Below are 20077 nucleotides of genomic sequence, written 5' to 3'. Positions count from 1 at the left end.
TTTAACCATCTGGGACTAACCTAAGTTTATCATTTTCTGTATTCCCTTATAATACATATTACTACTTTGTGACCGAATCCACTTTGAATTTGATAAAAGCATTGCTTATAAAGTATGTGTTCGCGTATATCGTATAGATCTACATGTTATTGTGAAATATCGATTGCTTGTTGAACCATGTGAATTGTGTGAAAGTAAGATATGTCAAATTTGGAGTAAAAAAGTTTTAAAAAACATTCTTGGTGGAAAAAAAACCGTGAATGAAAGATCCTATTTAATTGAATTAGGTCTGGAAATATGAGAAATAGTGACAATTCTTGATATGTGATAATGTTTGAAATCTATCATCTTTTAACCCGTAAAATAAAAAAGACTAAAATATAACTAACTAATTATTCTTCTACATGCGTTTTTAAGTGATGTCTCAAAAATAAAGTTAATAAACTAATTTAGAAAATCTACCATTCAACTCTAAAATAACTTCACTGTCTTCTTTTACATTAATTATCTACACTACACATTGTTGGTATCATTATTGTCACCATCGCCCGTCGTCTTCACCACGACATTGACAATTGTTGCTACCATTACCATACCATCATCATCGTCGAAATACTCTGATTTTTCTATGATATTTTCAAAAGCAAGTCCACTTGTTTAAAAAAGTAAATTTGCAATTGTTTAGATATCTAGCAATCTATCCATGTTTCTCTCTCACAGACCAAAACACCATCTATAACACACACACAAAATTTAGAGTTTTAAAAACCCTAGATCTTTTGAGTAGGTGGCACTCTCACAACCCCTATTCATCTCCGTGATCAGTGAGAAATTAAAAAAAAAAAAACTTTAAAAACCCAATTTATAACTTGTTCATTTTTTCTTCCTTTCTTCCTTGCTATGGATTTTTGTTTAATTCCCAAAAAATCTGGTACTACTACTACTACTAGAATAATAAAATGTCAGGTTTTTTCTCACTAGGTGGATCAACATTTGCCATCACAAAAGACCCACATCAAGAAAATCATGACCCACATGATAACAATAATAATAATAATAATAATCAAGACAACCATGATCATCATCATCACCAAGATAGTATAATCACTCCAAATAGTTTATATCTATTCAAAAACGAAGAGATCTACAACAAAGGCTTTGACTTATGGCAGCAATATTACCATCAACTTCATCGTCATCAACAAAGTCCAACTCAACAACAACATTATGATCATCATCTTTCTAGTACTAAAAGAACAACTTCATGTGGTGTTGAAGAGCTTTGTCTTAACAACAACAATAATAGTAGTAGTGATAATAATAGTAATTTGTATACTACTTGGAAAGAGATGAGGGCTAGTAATTCAGGATATGGAAATATAGGGGGTGAACATGGAGGTAGTGGAAGTGGAGGGGGAGGGGTGAATTGTCAAGATTGTGGAAACCAAGCAAAGAAAGATTGTCAACATATGAGATGTAGGACTTGTTGTAAAAGTAGAGGTTTTCAATGTCAAACACATGTTAAAAGTACTTGGGTTCCGGCTGCTAAAAGGCGGGAAAGACAACAACAATTGCAGCAGTCTTTGACGGTAGCACAACAAAATCAACAACATAATATGGCGGCGGCTGGTGGTGGTGGTAGTAGTCAACAGCTGAGTTTGATGATGAGAGGTGGTGGTGGTGGTGATGGGGTTGATCAGAATCCAAAGAGATTGAGAGAAGATCATCATAATCATCAACTTATGGTTTCCACCGGTGGTGGTGTGACGGCGTTGAATTTGCCGGTGGCTCATCATCATCATCATAACACTTTAGGTAAAGTCTTGAATTGTTCTTCTTGACACATTATATATATATATATTATTGGCCTTTGAGAGAAAAGAATTGAAGAAGAAAATATAGTGTCATATTTTTTCTTACAAACATTCATTCTTGGTTTGATGTATATATACACTTACACATAATGTTTCTAGTCATATATAGATTAGCTTCATAATTCAAAACTTAATTATATATCTAGGCTTTGAAATTTTAGGGCTACTGTTGTATGGGAGGTATGGATACACAAAAAATCAAATCCTATATGTATCTTTATAATTAACCCCTATATCTAGATAAAATCTATGGCGTATGGATTACATGTAGTAGTGTGTGTCACTGTATGCAACTGTGTTTGATATGATATCTGATTTAATTTAATTCTATTTAATACTATATTGATGTTGAATTTAAAATCTTGAGTAACCACGAAAATGTCCCTAAATATTAGCATTTTGCGTGTTCTAAGTTAAGTGTAGATAAATTACTCCTAACCCAAATAGTCAAGGCAAAAAAGATACATATATAACTTCTATGCATTTGTGCTAATATTTGTTTTAAAATTTTGAAAATAATTTAGGGTTTGAAGCGGGTCTTTTCCCTGCCGAAGTGAGTTCTCCAGCGGTTTTCCGATGTGTTAGAGTGAGTGCAATGGCCGAGGCGGAGGAGCAGCTAGCGTACCAGACTGCGGTTAACATTGGGGGACATCTTTTCAAGGGAATTCTTTATGACCATGGTCCGGATGGTGGTAGTAGTAGCGGCGGCAGATCTCATCATCATCAACAACAACAACAACATAATCTAATAACCTCGGGCACAATGGGAATGGCCAACGTGGTTACCGTGGCTCATCCTAGCGTGACCGGTTCCATTGATCCGTCTATTTATCCAACTCCACTCAACGCTTTCATGGCCGGTACGCAATTCTTCCCACCACCAAGATGATCACATATGATCATCATCACAACTTATGGTAAAAAATAATAATTAGCTAGGAATTTGCTAATTGTTATTATGGAACTTCTAGATTTGGAAGTAGTGCATTTGCATGCTTTGATATTTTGATTGGTATAACACATTGGTTATGTTAATTAGCTGCTAGCATTCAACTAGTAGGATATATCAAAATAACAAAGTGTTTGCAAAATTTGACAAATTTGTAATGACCATTATGACTAGTTTACTACAACAAAACCTTGTTAATTCATTCATCCTTTTATTGAATGTTATTCTTATTTATCTTGGTATTTAAATTTAAAAGTTATAGTATATAATAATGTAATGTTGTAGTAATATTATGATTGAGATATATACAGATACACATATGTATCCTTTTTAAGGTCAGTTTTGAGGTTATGAATTATATAGGCCCTCCATGATATATTACAAAAACTATTTCTTTTGTACCTAAAAGGTCAAAAGAAAATGGTATATTGGGTGAAGAATGAATTTGGTTTTCATGGTACTGTGCTACATTTGGATTTGTGCACAAAGAATAAAATGTCATTAAGACATTGAGTGTATGAGTATTTTGCTTGAATACTAATAAATTTGTATTATATTATGATGATACTGTAATTACTTTCTGCTTGGTTTTTGAGCTCGAGGTAGCTTTTTTGCTTCTTCACCCGTTAATATGCCGGGTTATAATGACACAAAGGTTTTTTCAGGGTGCCTCTTTACTTCTTTTCTCTTCTAAAGTTCAATTTTTCTTTCTTTAGTTATGGATGGTCTTCAAGTTAAGTTATTGATTTTTTATTAATCAAAATGACTTTTATAAAGCATAATAAGATGGAAAATGTAACTCTTTGGTCTACATTTGTCATGTATCTTTTGTAATGGAAATATCTTTTGACTTAATTAGTTATGTTTTTTTTATAGCGGAGGGTTTTTATATAGAAATATGTGTAAAGAAATATATATATCTATATATGATACTTAAGTTTGATTTGGTGTTTTAATGGAGGTTTTTGTGTTTGTGTGTGTTTTGAAAGTTGGTTGAGAATTAAGGTTGAGTAAGATCGAATTACGTACGTTAGGAATAGATTTGTCAATTAGCATACGTGATTGAAATTTTTACAAATACAATAGATGTATATATATTCATTTGTTGAAGATAATGAAAAGACTAAAATATCCTTATTTGTATACAATCACTAAACGTACATTTATTTTCTAACCATAATGAGATTAGGATTGTTTATTTTGATATAATAATAAGAATCGTTTTAAGTGTTATAGGAGGTGTTGGGCATGGTTTATTGAAGAGACTTAGCTTATTAAGAACGATAAAGCTCATAATTAATAAGCTCTTTTCTCATCCAAACAACTTATTAGCATATTAAGGCTAATACTCTATTTTATAAAAATTTCAAAGATAAAGATAGACCACTCAAGATAAGCTAACACTATAGTACTCATCACCCAAAATTTCTATTTATCTATAGCATATATTGGCCATACATATAGAGATAGAGATATATAGGGTTTTGAGGTATATTTTGTTGAACAGATCAAGATTTTACATGAAGTATGATTGGTCTGGCTTATAGAGGGCACACATGAACCCTATAAATTTGTCCACATTCTCTATGTTCTATTTTCGGTAAGCCAATATATATTACACTATGATTACTCTACATATGTAGCTTCAAAATGTAGTGATTATGTTAGTGATTTTGTTCGATTATCAACACTTGTGGCTTCATATATACACTTATATATATAACATAATGACATAATGTATAATTGTATAAATAATGATAGCACATCAAATAATGGGTATAAATAAATAACTAATATCGGTGTTAAAAAAAAAAGTATAGGTTATAAAAGGACATTTATAAGTGGAAGAAATATGATGGTTTTTCTAGTACAACATAATTGTTGTATAAATGCAACTCCAGCCCAGTTAATGCATTTTATGAGTTGTAATGAGTGTCTATGCATTAATATTCATATTCATAATATATGTTCATTTATGTATTATGTACGTATAATATATATAATATTTTAATTTAATTGAATCTTTAAATACACATACGCATTTCTGTATCCATATATCTAATGTTCTTCAAAATAGGCCCAAAGTAGTCACGACCTCTCTATAGAGAGCTTCCATCCCGTGATACCCTAATATTGATTTGTAGGGCTTAGATGCCCTTTAATAAACCAAATAAAGTGTACTATAAAGTTGATAATTATTTTTTCTAAAATTTTATCCATGTGTAATTATGTAAAAAAAAACCTTCATATTGATTAGCTAGAGACGTTAGTTAAAAAGTTATTGCGGAGATTTGGTCATTTTAGAGGGTTGAATCGTGGAATTACTATAGTTGGTTTCCAAACTCACCATGCGTGTGACATATGCATAAATTTATAGGTTTAAATTCTAGTTTTCAAAATTAAATTGATTAAACAAAGACAATACAATTATGCATCATGCATACCGGGGACTTACATTCGTGCCAAACATTTTGATAAATTTATCAAATTGTATAAGCTTTATAGCATACTTTATAAGTGTCTAATGCATAGCTTTAATAGATTAATTAAAATAAATTATACAGATATCTTCTTTGTAATAACTTCTATCCAAGCAAAATAATACCTTCACATGTTATTCATTTATTGTTATCTTAATATATACTATAAGACAGTTGAACTAATTACTAATTAACCAATCACATCGTTCGATTTCATTAAATTGACTTTTGATGATGTCATCATTTAGATAAACTACAAATTAAAAATCCTAATAATCATTATCCAAATATATTATTATATTAATATCTATATTAATTTGTAGAAAAAGTCTCATTAATTTACACTTTTTTGTTTTCCATCAATAATTTACATTTTTTAGCCCTGAATACTTAATTTATATTAATTTTTAGCCATCAACTTGAGAGAATTTTTTAAAATTACAATCATTTAATTAAATAAAAAAAATTTAACATGTGAAATATTTTATAAAAAAAATTATTTAAAAACCTAATGACTTATTAACAAATATTAGAAGAGTCCTAATTGTTATCAAAGGATATAAAAATAATCCTAATTGTTATCATATTATCATAGAACAAGTGATTGAAAATAAACATATGCGTGTTATGAACGCGTATCATGATTAAATACATATACTTGAATGTCAAGTTCGGGATCACAAATATGTTTATATTTTAATTCTTAATTATTTTTCCTAATAATATCACATTATGAGTACATCTGTTTCAAAATATATTATAATGGAGAAATTATTATATATAACATGTGTCTTGTGGAATGACTACGACAAACAATTCCATCAATATGTCTAGGCTAATAATGACAGTGAGTAACCTATGATTATTATACTACAACTTGCAAAATATAACACTTAAAACCGTGTTTTTTTTAAATTGAAACTTTTATGATTTAATTGTATGAAGATCTAATATTGTTAATATCGTAAATCTCGTGTACAGTGTTGGACACGGGTATAAAATCTAGTTATTATTACTAAGTATAGATATAACTTAATGTTTAAGATTACGTTTTCAAAGCAGTTTCTTATTTTCAAAACAGGGTTGGTTTTGAGAAAAACATATCTTTAGTTTCTAGAAAAAAAATCTCACATAATCAAATTTTACCTTATAGTGTATAACTTTATTTTATTTTGCCAAACACTCTTTTTTCCAAATTATTTGTAGTGTATGAACGCAATTATTTGTAGAATTGTAGTGTATAAACATAAACAGAATAATCAAATTATGTGTCCATTAAAATACAATCCCGAAAACCCCTCAATAAAAGAAATTTGTATTTGAGTTTGTGTCCTATAAGCATGGCACCTATATATCCCTTTTGATAGTAACCAGTACCATATGCATTAAGATGTAACCAACTTTGGAGAAGGAATGTAAGAAGTTGGCTCTTACACAAAACTAATTAATTATGTTCACATAAATAGTAAGACATCTACATGCATAACAACTTGTACACTATCCATAAAGATTTGTACTTTTGGTTAAGGTCCTTTTAAAGAATTGAATGAACACAGTTATACATTAGTAGGTTGTGGTATGGGCTACAAAGTGTAGGGGGTCCTAAATTTGGCCTCTATGTGTGTAAGAGTAATGGTTAAACAAAGGTTACTTGAGTTGATGAAAGTTCTGATCCAAACCAAGTACCTTGCTTTGATCTAGACATTACACTCTTTAAGGTTGAACATGTTTTCTGACCACCAAATACATTTGTAGTAACTGTAGTAGGTTTTTCTTTAAATATTTCTTTCCCAAATCTTTCCATATATTATATTTATAATTTATGGGCGCATGTCAGAGTATTTATTTTTGGAAACCATGTATTGTGATAGAACTAAGTTTGTAGAAAGAATTTCATTACTAGTTACTATATATCAGGAAATCTTGATTCTTTCTTTTACTACTTTTTATGTTGCTATACATATGAACACCTTTTTTAGCGATTCGCTTATTGTTGAAGCATGTGCTTGGCTTTTGAAAAGGCATCGAAGTAACCAGGATTTTATGTTTAGTTAAGGGACTTAACATGAATTTATTTTTTGTTGGTGACTAATAAACTTTAGACTAAACTAATACAAATAAAAAATTCTAAAAATATAGAATTTTATGGACATTGTGGGCGGGTGACCAACCTTAGCTTCCATTTGCTCTGCCACTTGAATCGAACATGTTAATTTTATATAAAACACAAAATTGATACTTTCATTATTTTGTATTTTGCGTTTAAGATTATTCATTTAAAGGTTATTAACTTATAATTCAAGGAGAACCAACTTGTATATGCGTAAAAAGTTAAACCGGACACTACATTTAATGTTACATTTGTTCACACTTTTGGTTAGCGTGAATAAATTAAAAAATTTGTTACGCTTATGAAAATTTAAAAAGGTATAGAAATGAATCTACACTTAAAAATTGTGGTAAGTATTAACTTTTATATTTAATTTTGTCCACACTAATTAAATATAATATAGATAAAGGTCAAACTAAATAAATTAGACTTCCTATTACGGCTATTGATCTCAAAAAACAAATTAATATCAGTACCAAAGATTTATAAACTTGGTTATCAAATTTTTGGGTCACAAGCAGGTTACATCTTGTTTCAAAACTTTGGACCATTATTTTTTGAAAAGCTGAGATGAATAAATTTTAAGCCAAAAACAATACGTGGTGGGCTCCAAAGTAGAGCCCATTTACTATATGTTTTATTGAAAGTATTGTAGTTTTTACCTCGTGTGAATAATGTTAAGGCCTGTCAGAGAAAATGAATAGTCAACACACGAACCCATCGATCATCAGTTTATGAAAAATTGCATAGTCTAACAAAACATATTCCTTTTGCCCTTTCACATGAGTAACTATCTAATTAAATTAACAAGAATACTTTTATATTTTCACATATATGGTTTCCCTCAATATTTCTATTTCTATAATATATATTCATACATGGAGCGAAAATGATAGTTCAAATAACTTTAAAATTCTAATGTTCACAAAGTTATTGATCAAAATATTTTAAGTGAAATGAATACTATTTCTTTTTTTTTTAATGTTAAACACTAGGGTCGCGTTTGGTTCACAGAATTTGATGGAATTTGATGTAATTGGAATTGATTTCCATTCCTTAGTGCGTTTGGTTGCACAAAGAAGAGGGAATCTCATTCTATAGGAATGTAAACATTCCATCATTTGATGGAATCTCCATTCCTTGGGGATGGAGGAAGGAATTTCATTCCTTCCATCACTTGAATTTTCAAAAAATCAAAAACATTCCGTCAAATTCCATTCCTTCAAATTCTAATTCCTTTGAAAGGTTCCATTCCTTCCCAAAACATTCTGTGAACCAAACGCGCCCTGATTTTATCATGAACGTAGATTTTAGACTTATTTTTAGCTCTTCGGTTTTGAGCAACGATAAATTAGACGAGTATTGGGCTTGACTCTTGAGGGTTTGACTGTTTGACCACCACTCAATCAGGAACCCCGGGGGTGGGGGTGGGGTACAAGTAGAAAAATGAGCTTTATTTAGAGAAAGGAGAAATTGATCAATTAACTATGGATTTGTTGTAAAACTAATAATGATATAATAAGAAGAGAGATGAAGAAAAGAAAATTATTCTTCATTATCATTGTAGGAGAGATATATATACACATATACAGGCTTGGAGCAGGCTCCAAGTAGATATTAATATTGAAAATTGTATCTCCCTATAAACATCCATGATTCATTAATATATTTATCTATAATACTCCCCCTTAGATGTTAATTGTACAATACGCTTAGAGTTGTTGCCTCATTAAAAACCTTGTCAGAAAAAACCCAGTGGGACAAAACCATTGTCAAGGGAAAAAGAGTGCAACGCATATTGTGGCTCCCCCTGATGACAATATCACTTCAGATCTTTAAGTTGATGCAATCCAATATCTTGAACTAACTTCTTGAATGATAAGGCTCGAAGTGCCTTAATAACAAATATGCAAATCTGTATTCTTCTTTGATGTACCATTCTTTAAGTTGAATAATACAAGCTACATCACCTTTATACAAAATTGTTGGAGCGTTTTTACTTGAAGAAATACTGCAAGATCCACAAACATGTATAACATTCCCTTTTGGATGTCCTTTACAAAGATTATGCCTCGTTAAAACCTTATTAGATAAAAACCCAATGGGACAAAAAAAAATCTAATGAAGGAAAAAGAGTACATAACTCATTTGATACGCTCGGGGATATTGCCTCGTTAAAAACCTTACTAGAAAAACCCATTGGGACAAAAACATGGCTAAGGGAAAAAGAGTGCAATGCACATATTCTCCCCTCATGATCACATTAGTTAAATCCATTGGCTAACACAAATCAATATCACCGACCAAAGTCTCAGGTTATCATAATAAGTGTCTCGATAAATCAATTTGATTTTCTTATGAACCAATTTGCTATATGTTGATTTCTCCATATATGGCTCACATATCCAATTTAAGATTTCAACATGCATCAAACGTTTCATTTAAGTACATACCCGTACTTCATAAGTTAAGCTCTATAAACAACTTCAAATGCATGATGAGCAATCGATAACTATCAATGCTTTAGCGACACTTCTGAACCAATATTGTGATCATTGTCTTTGAAAATCGAGGGGTTCCTTCACCATCATGTGACCTCATAGCCATGAGCGTCACTCGTTCACAAAAAGTATGGCTTCGTCTTTTAGCTATTATGATGCTCAATGATATTGTCCTTAACATAGTTAATTCGTAATTCAAGACAATCTTTGTCTTTTATTTTACATTCATTTCTAATAATTCAATTTGTATTGTACACTCTCACGGAGTTCCATTGAAACTCATATCATATAGTCCAAATTTCTTTATAGAGTTTCATGAGCAATCATAGTGATTTTTATGGCACATTTCAATAAATACGCACTAAGGCGATTCTATCACATTCCAATTTCACATAGGCTTTTAAGCTTTTCAAATCACAAAACATGTTTCATGCTTTTGATATCTCTCATTAAATCTTAAAACCAAATGAGCTATGTTAGTATTCTTTAGACGCAAATTAAATATCTTATTTTGCCAGACTTTCTATAGATCAATAGTTGCTTCCACCATATGACATTTCTTATCCATAATCAATACAAGATCTGTTCAACAATCTATGTGCCATATTTTCAATTTTCTCATTTAATATCCATACACAGATCATCATCATATAATTTACGCACTTGCAAGTGCTTGGACTTCATGTCCTAAAATACTAGCGTCTTTTCATCTTTGGCCAATCATTCATATCTTATTACTTATGCATGAATGCTTTCAAGATCCTCACCATTATACATACTCTTAGCGCCATCATATTCAATCAGTGTCGATGTTGTTTTTATCTATTATCGATTCCACAATTCTCTAGACATTTCACAATTTATTGAGATCTCATTATTTCTAGGTACCCGGGGTTTCTCAAAAACCTTCATGTCTAGTTTCTCATCATCAATCTCTAATGGGGTCTTTATACCTCGACTTTGACCATCTTAATTTAATGCTCTTTTTTTGAGGCTTTTTATTTGGAATCGACTTTACTACCACTTTCAAATGTGCGTAGACTCATTACCAATCGGAGCATTATCAACTGATATATGTGATTTCATCACAATCTCTTTCTGGCAATTACTAAATGTTGTAAATGAATTACCTCACAAACTTTAAGTTGATATTGATGGTGTGAGGATTTTTGATAATTCATTTCTTACTTATTTCAGCTGCTTTCCATCTTTTCTTAATGTTGGGAATATCTCCCCCTAATGTTGGAAAAACTAAATCATATTAATGAGAAACATAAGCCATCAACAAATATCTCTATGATGGTTTTATTTACTACGTACTCATCTTTCATGTTTAACTCATACCCAAAATAGCCATACTAGTGTCTTGTTAATCAGACATTTTCGAACTGAATCAGAACACGAGCCTATACACTTCCAAGGCACGGCTATTTTCCCAACATTATTTCTAACATTCTTTAAAGTATCATCTTTGTGCATTGCGGTTGAGCAACTTAATCATATATTGCACAACAAATTAAAACTCTTATGAGACATTTGTGGTTTTTGAACATAAACCAATTTCAATGGGGAGGAAACATGATAATCACTTAGCATGATACAAATTCAAATTATTGCATGTTAATTAATAACATGGCCCCAAAAAATAAAAGTCATTCATCTTGTTCTCAAATAATCTTTGTAAAATTAATTATTATTGCTATTAATAGCCAAATATGGAACATGCTTCCAATCTTATAAGATGAGCAATCAATTACGCAAACTTCATGTTGCGACTTTAATAACCCATTTAGACGATGCATCGATTTAAAACACTAAATGGTCTTTTGGACGATGTATAGTATATTTGCATCTCCTTTGCATATGTTCCATCAAAATAAAAGGATTCAATCCTTATCGTTCTTGACATATAGTTTCTTATAGAGCAGATGATCTCAATTCATAGAATCACTTTAAGAATCTCTTGACTCTTCTATACATTTCGCATCAATCATTGATCCGGAACGGTCCATCCGGTCATGCCAATCAATCATATAATCTTGATTCATAAACCTCTAGTTTATGATCACATGTGATTCAGTTTCACTTGACATCATATTAGATAACTAGGCATATAATACGAGAGATACTAGTGCATCATTGTTTTAAATTTCTATTTCTCCAAACAAATTTATCTAAGCACTTTCAAAACTTTCACATCATCCAATGTAATATCGCATTAACATATAACACACTTAAACAATAAAATATTATTTTATACTAGTGAAGTTGCGATATTTGTGGAGCACATATATACCGTCAAGCAATTAATGATGTCTCAAATAACATGATAAATAAGTTACATGTATATGCCATGATTCACAATCTTTTGTTTTGTACATGTCATAATTTACAACGAGCACCATAAAATGCATCTCAACCACATTCACATTGGAATCTTTCACGTTAATTTTGAACGGGTTTAATTATATTTCAATAAAAGCTCGTTATTAGCTACAACCAAGGATCAATTATACCACATGTTCTATCCACGTTAATTTTGAACGGGTTTAAAACCTTTACGGCTGTAAAAATACCACATGTTCTATCCACGGATCATTATATCACAAGCCAAGTGATGCTTATTCGCTAATCTAAATTTTAGAATTAACAAGCTTTTTGAAAAAAATATGTGGTTTTTCATCGTTTCCTTAAATAAAATCCAAAACAAGATATTTTAACTTCATTTGTTTAACAATGATAAGATTCTAAACTTTCTCATACTAGCATGACCACTTCCAAAATATTTCACAATAAGATAGATAGATTATGCGGCGAACATTATAATCTCATGATTCGATCACATTACAATCTCCCCAAGAGTCTTCAAATAATTCTAAGTATAATATGACATTAGCTTATAGCCTTATAAAGTGAGCATATAATTCTAATTGCACCAAATATCTCAACATAAATAAAGCATGTCTAGTCCATGCTCATTACGTCAATCACTAAAATATCACATTCTCTTCAAAGAATTGAGCATAATTATATGTTGTTTTCAATAAAGCATGTTACTTTGCTTGACCGTAATTATATATATCATTGGACGTTCATATTCACAATGAAAATCAATTGCCTTTTACGATATTACTCGTTAGGAATCATTAGTCTTAGTTAAGACTAAGTTACATAGTAGACACATTCTCATTCACAAAATTAAAATATTAAAACCACATATGGTTTCACTATCATCAAATATCATATATGAAAATAGAGGCACCAAATTAAAATAATCATACAAATATGATGCGTTTTATAATATCATCAAATATAATCATAGTTATATAATCACACAAATCTCGTGAATGATCTAAAAAATAAGAATTCCATATATAGATAACCATAGTTAAATTTTTGCACCTTCCTACTATATATGTGAAATAGTATGTATATTCTAAAAATAAAAATAAATTCAAACAACATATCTGATGCCAAGATGAATTTTAAGCAAATCGGCCCATTGGGCAAGCGACTTAACTAAACCATCGAGATAAACGAGTTCACCGAATTTGTTTTGTTTTTACTTTGTTATGTCTAGTTGTAGACTTGTAGTAGATATTATTATTTTCTTTACTCGATGTACGTTATTATACAAATAATAATTTGTGTTCATGGAGCACATTATATCTTCTTTGGTAACAATCCAAATACTTTTAACAAATAAATAAAAGCAATAACATGATAAAGCAATAAATCTAACGTGATCGTGAACATAATATCTAATTCATTAATCATGCATGACATGATACAAATAAATTTATGTATCACATATCTCTTGATAATGTGAGTAAGAATACTTTAAAACCTTTCTATCACATAACTTTACCATTTAACCCTTGATGACAAATCTAGCAAATACATATATATATATATATATATTATTTTATTTTATTTTTATTTTTTAGTACAAGACTTGATAATGACCACTCTAAAATTTTACGTAGCATTAAATTTATGCCATCTTTCTTCAAACATCCACAAACTACTAATTAACATTCAATACCGTGTGTTAAACCAAACTTATATTTAGTTGTACCACTTTTTTCAAAAATTACCAAGAGAGTAACAAACATATGGTTTTACATCTTTTTATTTTTACATCATGTTTAATAGCACGTATGGATATATATCAAGAATTCAGTTTCACAATAATACACATAGTGCAATAATGAATAGAGGAAGAGTTCATTGTGTACATAGAAGACAGACAAGACAAGTCAAGTCATCCAGATCTAACCATTGATTAGAGTAAACATGATAATAATCAAGTTCAGTTATTTTGGCAGTCTAAACATGACTATAATCAAGTTTCGTTATTGTTGATAGTCAATGCAGACCATCATTATTAAAGATCTATGTGTATAACACAAATAATAGAAGTATAAAAGCATATGTATTAGCTTTTTCATATATCCATGTCATCAATTAAATTGTACTTCAAATATACTTATCCAAATCGAACCATTTGTCGAGCTAAATATGATCGTAATCAAGTTTAGCTACCGTTAGCGGTCAATTCTGAGAAATCATTTAAATATACATATGTATAGCACAAATTATAGAATCATGAACAAAAACATATATTTTATTTTTAGGAATGAGAGTCACCCAAATCAAACTACTTGTTGAGATAAACAAGGCCATAACCAAGTTCAAGTACCATTAGTAGCAAATTCAGACCATCATAATTTAAAAGAAAAAACTTGTTTCATTCGATGACTATAACAAATATTAATAAAAACATAATCATAAATTATAATATAATATAATATTACAAACATATATATATATTAGTTTCAAGTAAAATATATTAAATTTATGTAAGGAACTAATTATGAATATGAATTGGTACCTTTGATGTTTGTTTCACTTCTGTCGTAATTTTAATAGCTAACATAAAAATCTGAGTCCACTCAATATTTTTTTTAATGGCTTTTGGACGTTACGAATTGATCTAATCTCTTGTTCCAAGAGAAGTCTGCCGATGAATATATTTATTAGGGTTTATAACATGCTAATAACGTGTTATAAAACTAATAATGAGAGAATAACAAGAGAGATGAGGAGAAGAGAATTATTCTTCGTTATCATTGTAGGAGATATATATATACACATATACAGGCTTGGAGTAGGTTCCAAGTAAATAATAATATTGGAAATTGTATCTCCATATAAACATCCATGATTCACTAATATATTTATCTATATTAACAAACTGGGTCTCATAAAAAATATTCAGTGGATAATCTTGCATGTATTTGTTAAAAATGGAAAAAATTGCTTGAGCCTGTATGTTTGGGCTTGTTATCCGTCGTGCTCCTCATAAGCCTTGTCGAGCTGTATATGGGTTAGGGAAATTGGTATATTTAGATTAAGCATCAGCTAGAATTTACTTTTTGAAAAAACTGTAAAATATTTTTTGTATGATCCTATTGAATCCATCTAGCTTTTAACTTTTTATTCATTAGAAACTTCAAATTAGACGTAAATCTTGCTTTAACTAAAATATTCTATTAATATATACGTGAAAAGTTATTTTGAGAAATTTTTTTTTTCGAGAACCTTTGAGAACTTTTCAAATCAAGCCCAACCGATGATTATTCTTTACATGAAAATTGTTTTTTGATTTTTTTTCTGAATAACTTATGTGTAATTTTGAAGTTTATAATTGTGTGGAGGCATGGATTATCATCCGTTATACAATTATGTGGAGATTTGGATTCTTGATCACATGTGCACGAATATTGCTATGATTACATGTGATCGACTTGCATACATGTGATTATAGCAATATTCGTGCACATGTGATTAAGAATTCAAATCTCCACATAATTGTATAACGGATGATAATCCATGCTCCATACAATTATAAACTTCAAAATTACACATAAGTTATTCAGAAAAAATCAAAAAACAATTTTCGTGTAAAGAACAATAATCGGTTGGGCTTGATTTGAAAAATTCTCAAAAAAAATGGTTCTGAAAATAACTTTACCATATATATATATATATATATAATTGTCGACTTTTAGTTAATACTAAATCATACAATGGATCATCTCAGCACAACACCTCAACCCACTAGAGATTCAGGAGCTGTTATCGATATTTAAGGAAAACCACAAATTTGTCAATATGGAAAGTCAATCCCAAAATTTATGAGAAAAAATAAAGAAACACTTGACGGTTGAATTTAACTTTAACTATTTTACATGGTGATTATGCATTAATTGATTTTATTTTTTAAGATGAAATATAGATAATAAATTGTAATTGTATAGTACAAATCTATCAATATATATAATAAGGTCTTAAATTTATTCATAAACAAATATAGGAACTCTTGGATGAATTTCATCTTTGATTTAGAACTATTAGATCAAATTTAATTATTTCATATTTATTAAATGACAATATTAATACTTATATTTTATATGATTAGACAAAATCTATAATATAACTAAAAGAGGGGGTTGGGGTATACTTGATACCCATAATCCCCCCCCCCCCCCACCCTAATACTTTCTTTTCATTAATCCTCTATTTTTTTTAATATTATTTATTACTTTTAATTAAAACATTATTTTATATATATATATATATATATAAGCCACAAAAACTATCGCACAAAAAAAAAACCTACTTCTACGTTCTATTCGACTATTGTTCGACTACCATGGTTTTTTTAATTCATATTAACCATTATTATAAACTTCAGTCTTTATATGTTGGTTATGGATTTTTGTCAAGCTTATGTGGTAGGATTTTTTCAATTAATGATATAATATCTTGCCTATATATGTTCGTATATAGTTTAGTTGGTTTACCTATGTTCGACTAGCAAGTTACATTCGACTTTTTGTTCAACTTTCAAAGTTCTTTTAATTTATATAATTTCTTCTTATTAATCATTATAATTATTATGATTTAACGTTTAATTCTTATGTTATTGTTATTATTATATCTTTTAATTTAGTTTGTTGTCCATTATAAATTTATTATAGCTTCTTCAATAACAAAAAATAAGACCACATTAGTTCATCTTGAAAATTTTAAGCCAACACATGTTAATCATCATCTAAGACTCCGTGTTTTGCATGTATGGACTGTTTCGGAGTGGAATAACTCAAAGAAAATCAAAACGTTTGAGATGGTCTTTGTTGATGAATCGGTATATATTTTTTCAACTTATATATTGTATAATTTTAAAATATAACTAAAGTTGGAAAAAAAAGGGTAAACTATAATCAATCTTTATATGAAATTATTTTTCATATGTTTTTTTTAGCTTTCGTATTTTGTTTCGAAATTAGATCAATCTCATTCTAAGGTTATATGTCTGCAGAATTTAATCTTAATAATGACATGATTGTGTTCATGTTTTATTGAAGTAGCAATATAAAACTGCTTATTTGTCATAGATAAATATAAATATATCACATGTTTAGTCTTAGAGCAATCTCATTCTTAAGGCTATATGTCTGCAGAATTTAATCTTAATAATGACATATTGTGTTCATTTTTTTTTAATATATATATATATATATATATATTATTGAAGTAACAATATAAAACTGATTGTTTGTTATAGAAATATATCACATGTTTAGTCCATATTTAGACCTTTATATATTTTTTTACGCCTCATGTGCATGCTTTATTAACTTACGAGATAGCATATATCATACAGCCAAAGCATTGATAAAAGACAACGTGTTTTTATTAAGACATCTAATAGTTATACTTATTTTAAAAATGCACTATAAGTCAGTCACCTTAATAGCAAGGTATGAACTTCTATTTAGAACAGATTTATATGTTAGTTGATGCATATACGTACTTTGGTCACTTTGTAGATGATTTATTAATTATCAAACTTTACAGATATAGATGTGCCTAAATGTAACAGGGTTTGTCTCCAAACTTCTTTGTAACGATGAGTTGTTGAGACCACTGTTTGACTATACTCATATAATTATATTCTGTTTTTTTTTTTTAATATGGTAAATATGGGTTTAGTTGGGCAACGTTATATAATTTATCTTAGCTATAAAAATTCAAAATGCAGTGAAACAAAATTTTTATGAGACATGTCTTTTGAATGGTTTTTTTACTATTTGGAGGGCACGACCATACATAGCTTGATCAATGGTGAATAAGCTGAAAACTTTTAGAGTATTTTGACCAATGGAGTGACTATTTTAATTTTATTTGGTATCTATTTAATACAATTGAATTTTAATTTCTTAACTTTGATTAATATATTTTGAGACCACCCGTCTGTACACTAGTTTATTTATATATCTAGCTCTTTTAAATAAATATTAGTGATGAAATGAAAAGCGTAAATTAGTGGTGAAAACCAAAAAGTGTAAATTATGATTTTCAAAATATATCCTTTTTAATTATTATAATATATATCATAAGTAAAGTAATAATAAATAAATACTTCAAATCTTATTGACAAAAATAATGTCCGAGCTATTCTTAACATTCTGGTTAATTATGGAAACCAAATCATTGTATTCATAGTGAAAACTATAAGTTAGCTTCTTTTTTTTTGACATATTTTAGAATCATATATTTGGCAAATTTTTGTATTCGTGAAAATATAAATCAGTGTATTTTTGACGTATTTTAAAATTAACATTTCCAATCAATTGTGTTCTTGAAAATAAAAGTTAGTAAGTTTTGACGCAATTTAAAAACATTCCAACCAACTCATTGTATATGTGAAAATATAAATTAGTAACATCTGTAAAAAGCATTGGTTAGCAATTCACGAGATTTTTACAAAAATGTTTCAATAACAAGATGTATAACAAGAGGAAGTTCTAATGATACGCAATAGATTTTTAATTTATATCGAATTCTAACTAGCATAGTACCCGTGTGTTACAGCGGATACTATTAACAGGGTGCAAATGAAAAAAAGAGAGAGAGAATGAATGAAAGTTACGTGTGTGTAAATGAAAGGGAGAGATTTTTCATTTTTCTTGTGAGAAGGGTATTTTGGACAAATCCCCCTGTGTAACTTTCAACAGGGGGTATTTTTTTTATTATGTAATACTAGCATGGTACCAGCACGTTGCAGCGGATACCATTAACAGAATGCAAATGAAAAAAAGCTATATATATATATATATATAAAGAGTTGCGTGTGTGTGAATGATTGCGAATGAAAAGTGAAGAGTTTTTTGTGTGGAGGGTAGTTTGGACATTTCTTCCATGTAACTTTCAACATTGAGACTATTCTTTTTATTATGTAATATAGATAGATATGGATATAGATATTGCAAAAATATGATATTTACTGCATTATTGAAAAATATGGAAGCATAGAAATTGAAAAATATGGAAGCATAGAAGAAGACGCTTAAAAGAAAAAATATTCAAGTACAATTATTATAACTTAATAGATGGATTGGTGCTTAAGAAATTTTAAAACTTTAAGGCGCATTTAATTGTGTAAAATATTTTTTAATTTTCTAAAAGATAAAAGAAGTTTTTCATCTATAGAAAACAAATGAAAATTTATAAACGCATTCAAACTAGAAAATGATATTTTAATTTTCATTTTAAAAAACATTTTCAAATATACTTGGTTAAGTGTGAGGTTGGACACGAGGTGGGGGCGAAGAGTGACTGGGGGGGGGGGGGGGGCAGAGACGGGGGATAGGGGGAGAGTTTATATTATTTGTGATTTTCAAATTTTAAAAAATGAAAAATGAATAGTGAAAAACAATAAAAAAGTGTTTTATAAATTCCTATAGAAAATGGAAAACATTGTATTTTGTTTTCTCGAAAAACATTTTCTGAAAACTATAATTTGATCGCATATTCTGTTTTCCATGTTTTCCTTAGAAAAAAAAATAAAAATTAAGGAGTACGTATTTTCTCCAATCAATCTATAATTTGATCATATTTTCCGTTTTTCCATATATGTTTCCATGTTTTAAATTTAAATGAAAATTTAAATTAAGAAGAAATTTAAAACTTTAATTTCTTTGGTTTAAATTCGTTGTGAGTACAATGATCTTCAGGATGGAAACATAGATTCTTACGGATATAACTCGATCGGTTTCTTTTGGAATTAAAGTAAGGCACATGACGAGATAAAA

General features: G+C 29.2%; 1 protein-coding gene across 1 annotated transcript; it reads left to right on the top strand.

The window, feature by feature from the left end:
* The first annotated feature begins 959 nt into the window (after positions 1-959).
* On the top strand, positions 960-2839 carry LOC122608952 (protein SHI RELATED SEQUENCE 5-like). The gene is made up of 2 exons (XM_043782018.1): positions 960-1815; positions 2399-2839. The coding sequence occupies exons 1-2, from the start codon at positions 960-962 to the stop codon at positions 2761-2763; spliced, it is 1221 nt and encodes a 406-aa protein (XP_043637953.1). The 3' UTR covers positions 2764-2839.
* The last annotated feature ends 17238 nt before the right edge of the window (positions 2840-20077 follow it).

Source organism: Erigeron canadensis, chromosome 7 (genome assembly GCF_010389155.1).
Source record: "Erigeron canadensis isolate Cc75 chromosome 7, C_canadensis_v1, whole genome shotgun sequence".
Classification (NCBI taxonomy): Eukaryota; Viridiplantae; Streptophyta; class Magnoliopsida; order Asterales; family Asteraceae; genus Erigeron; species Erigeron canadensis.
Note: the sequence above shows the minus strand (reverse complement) of the source record. Positions and strands in the feature narration are given on the sequence as shown.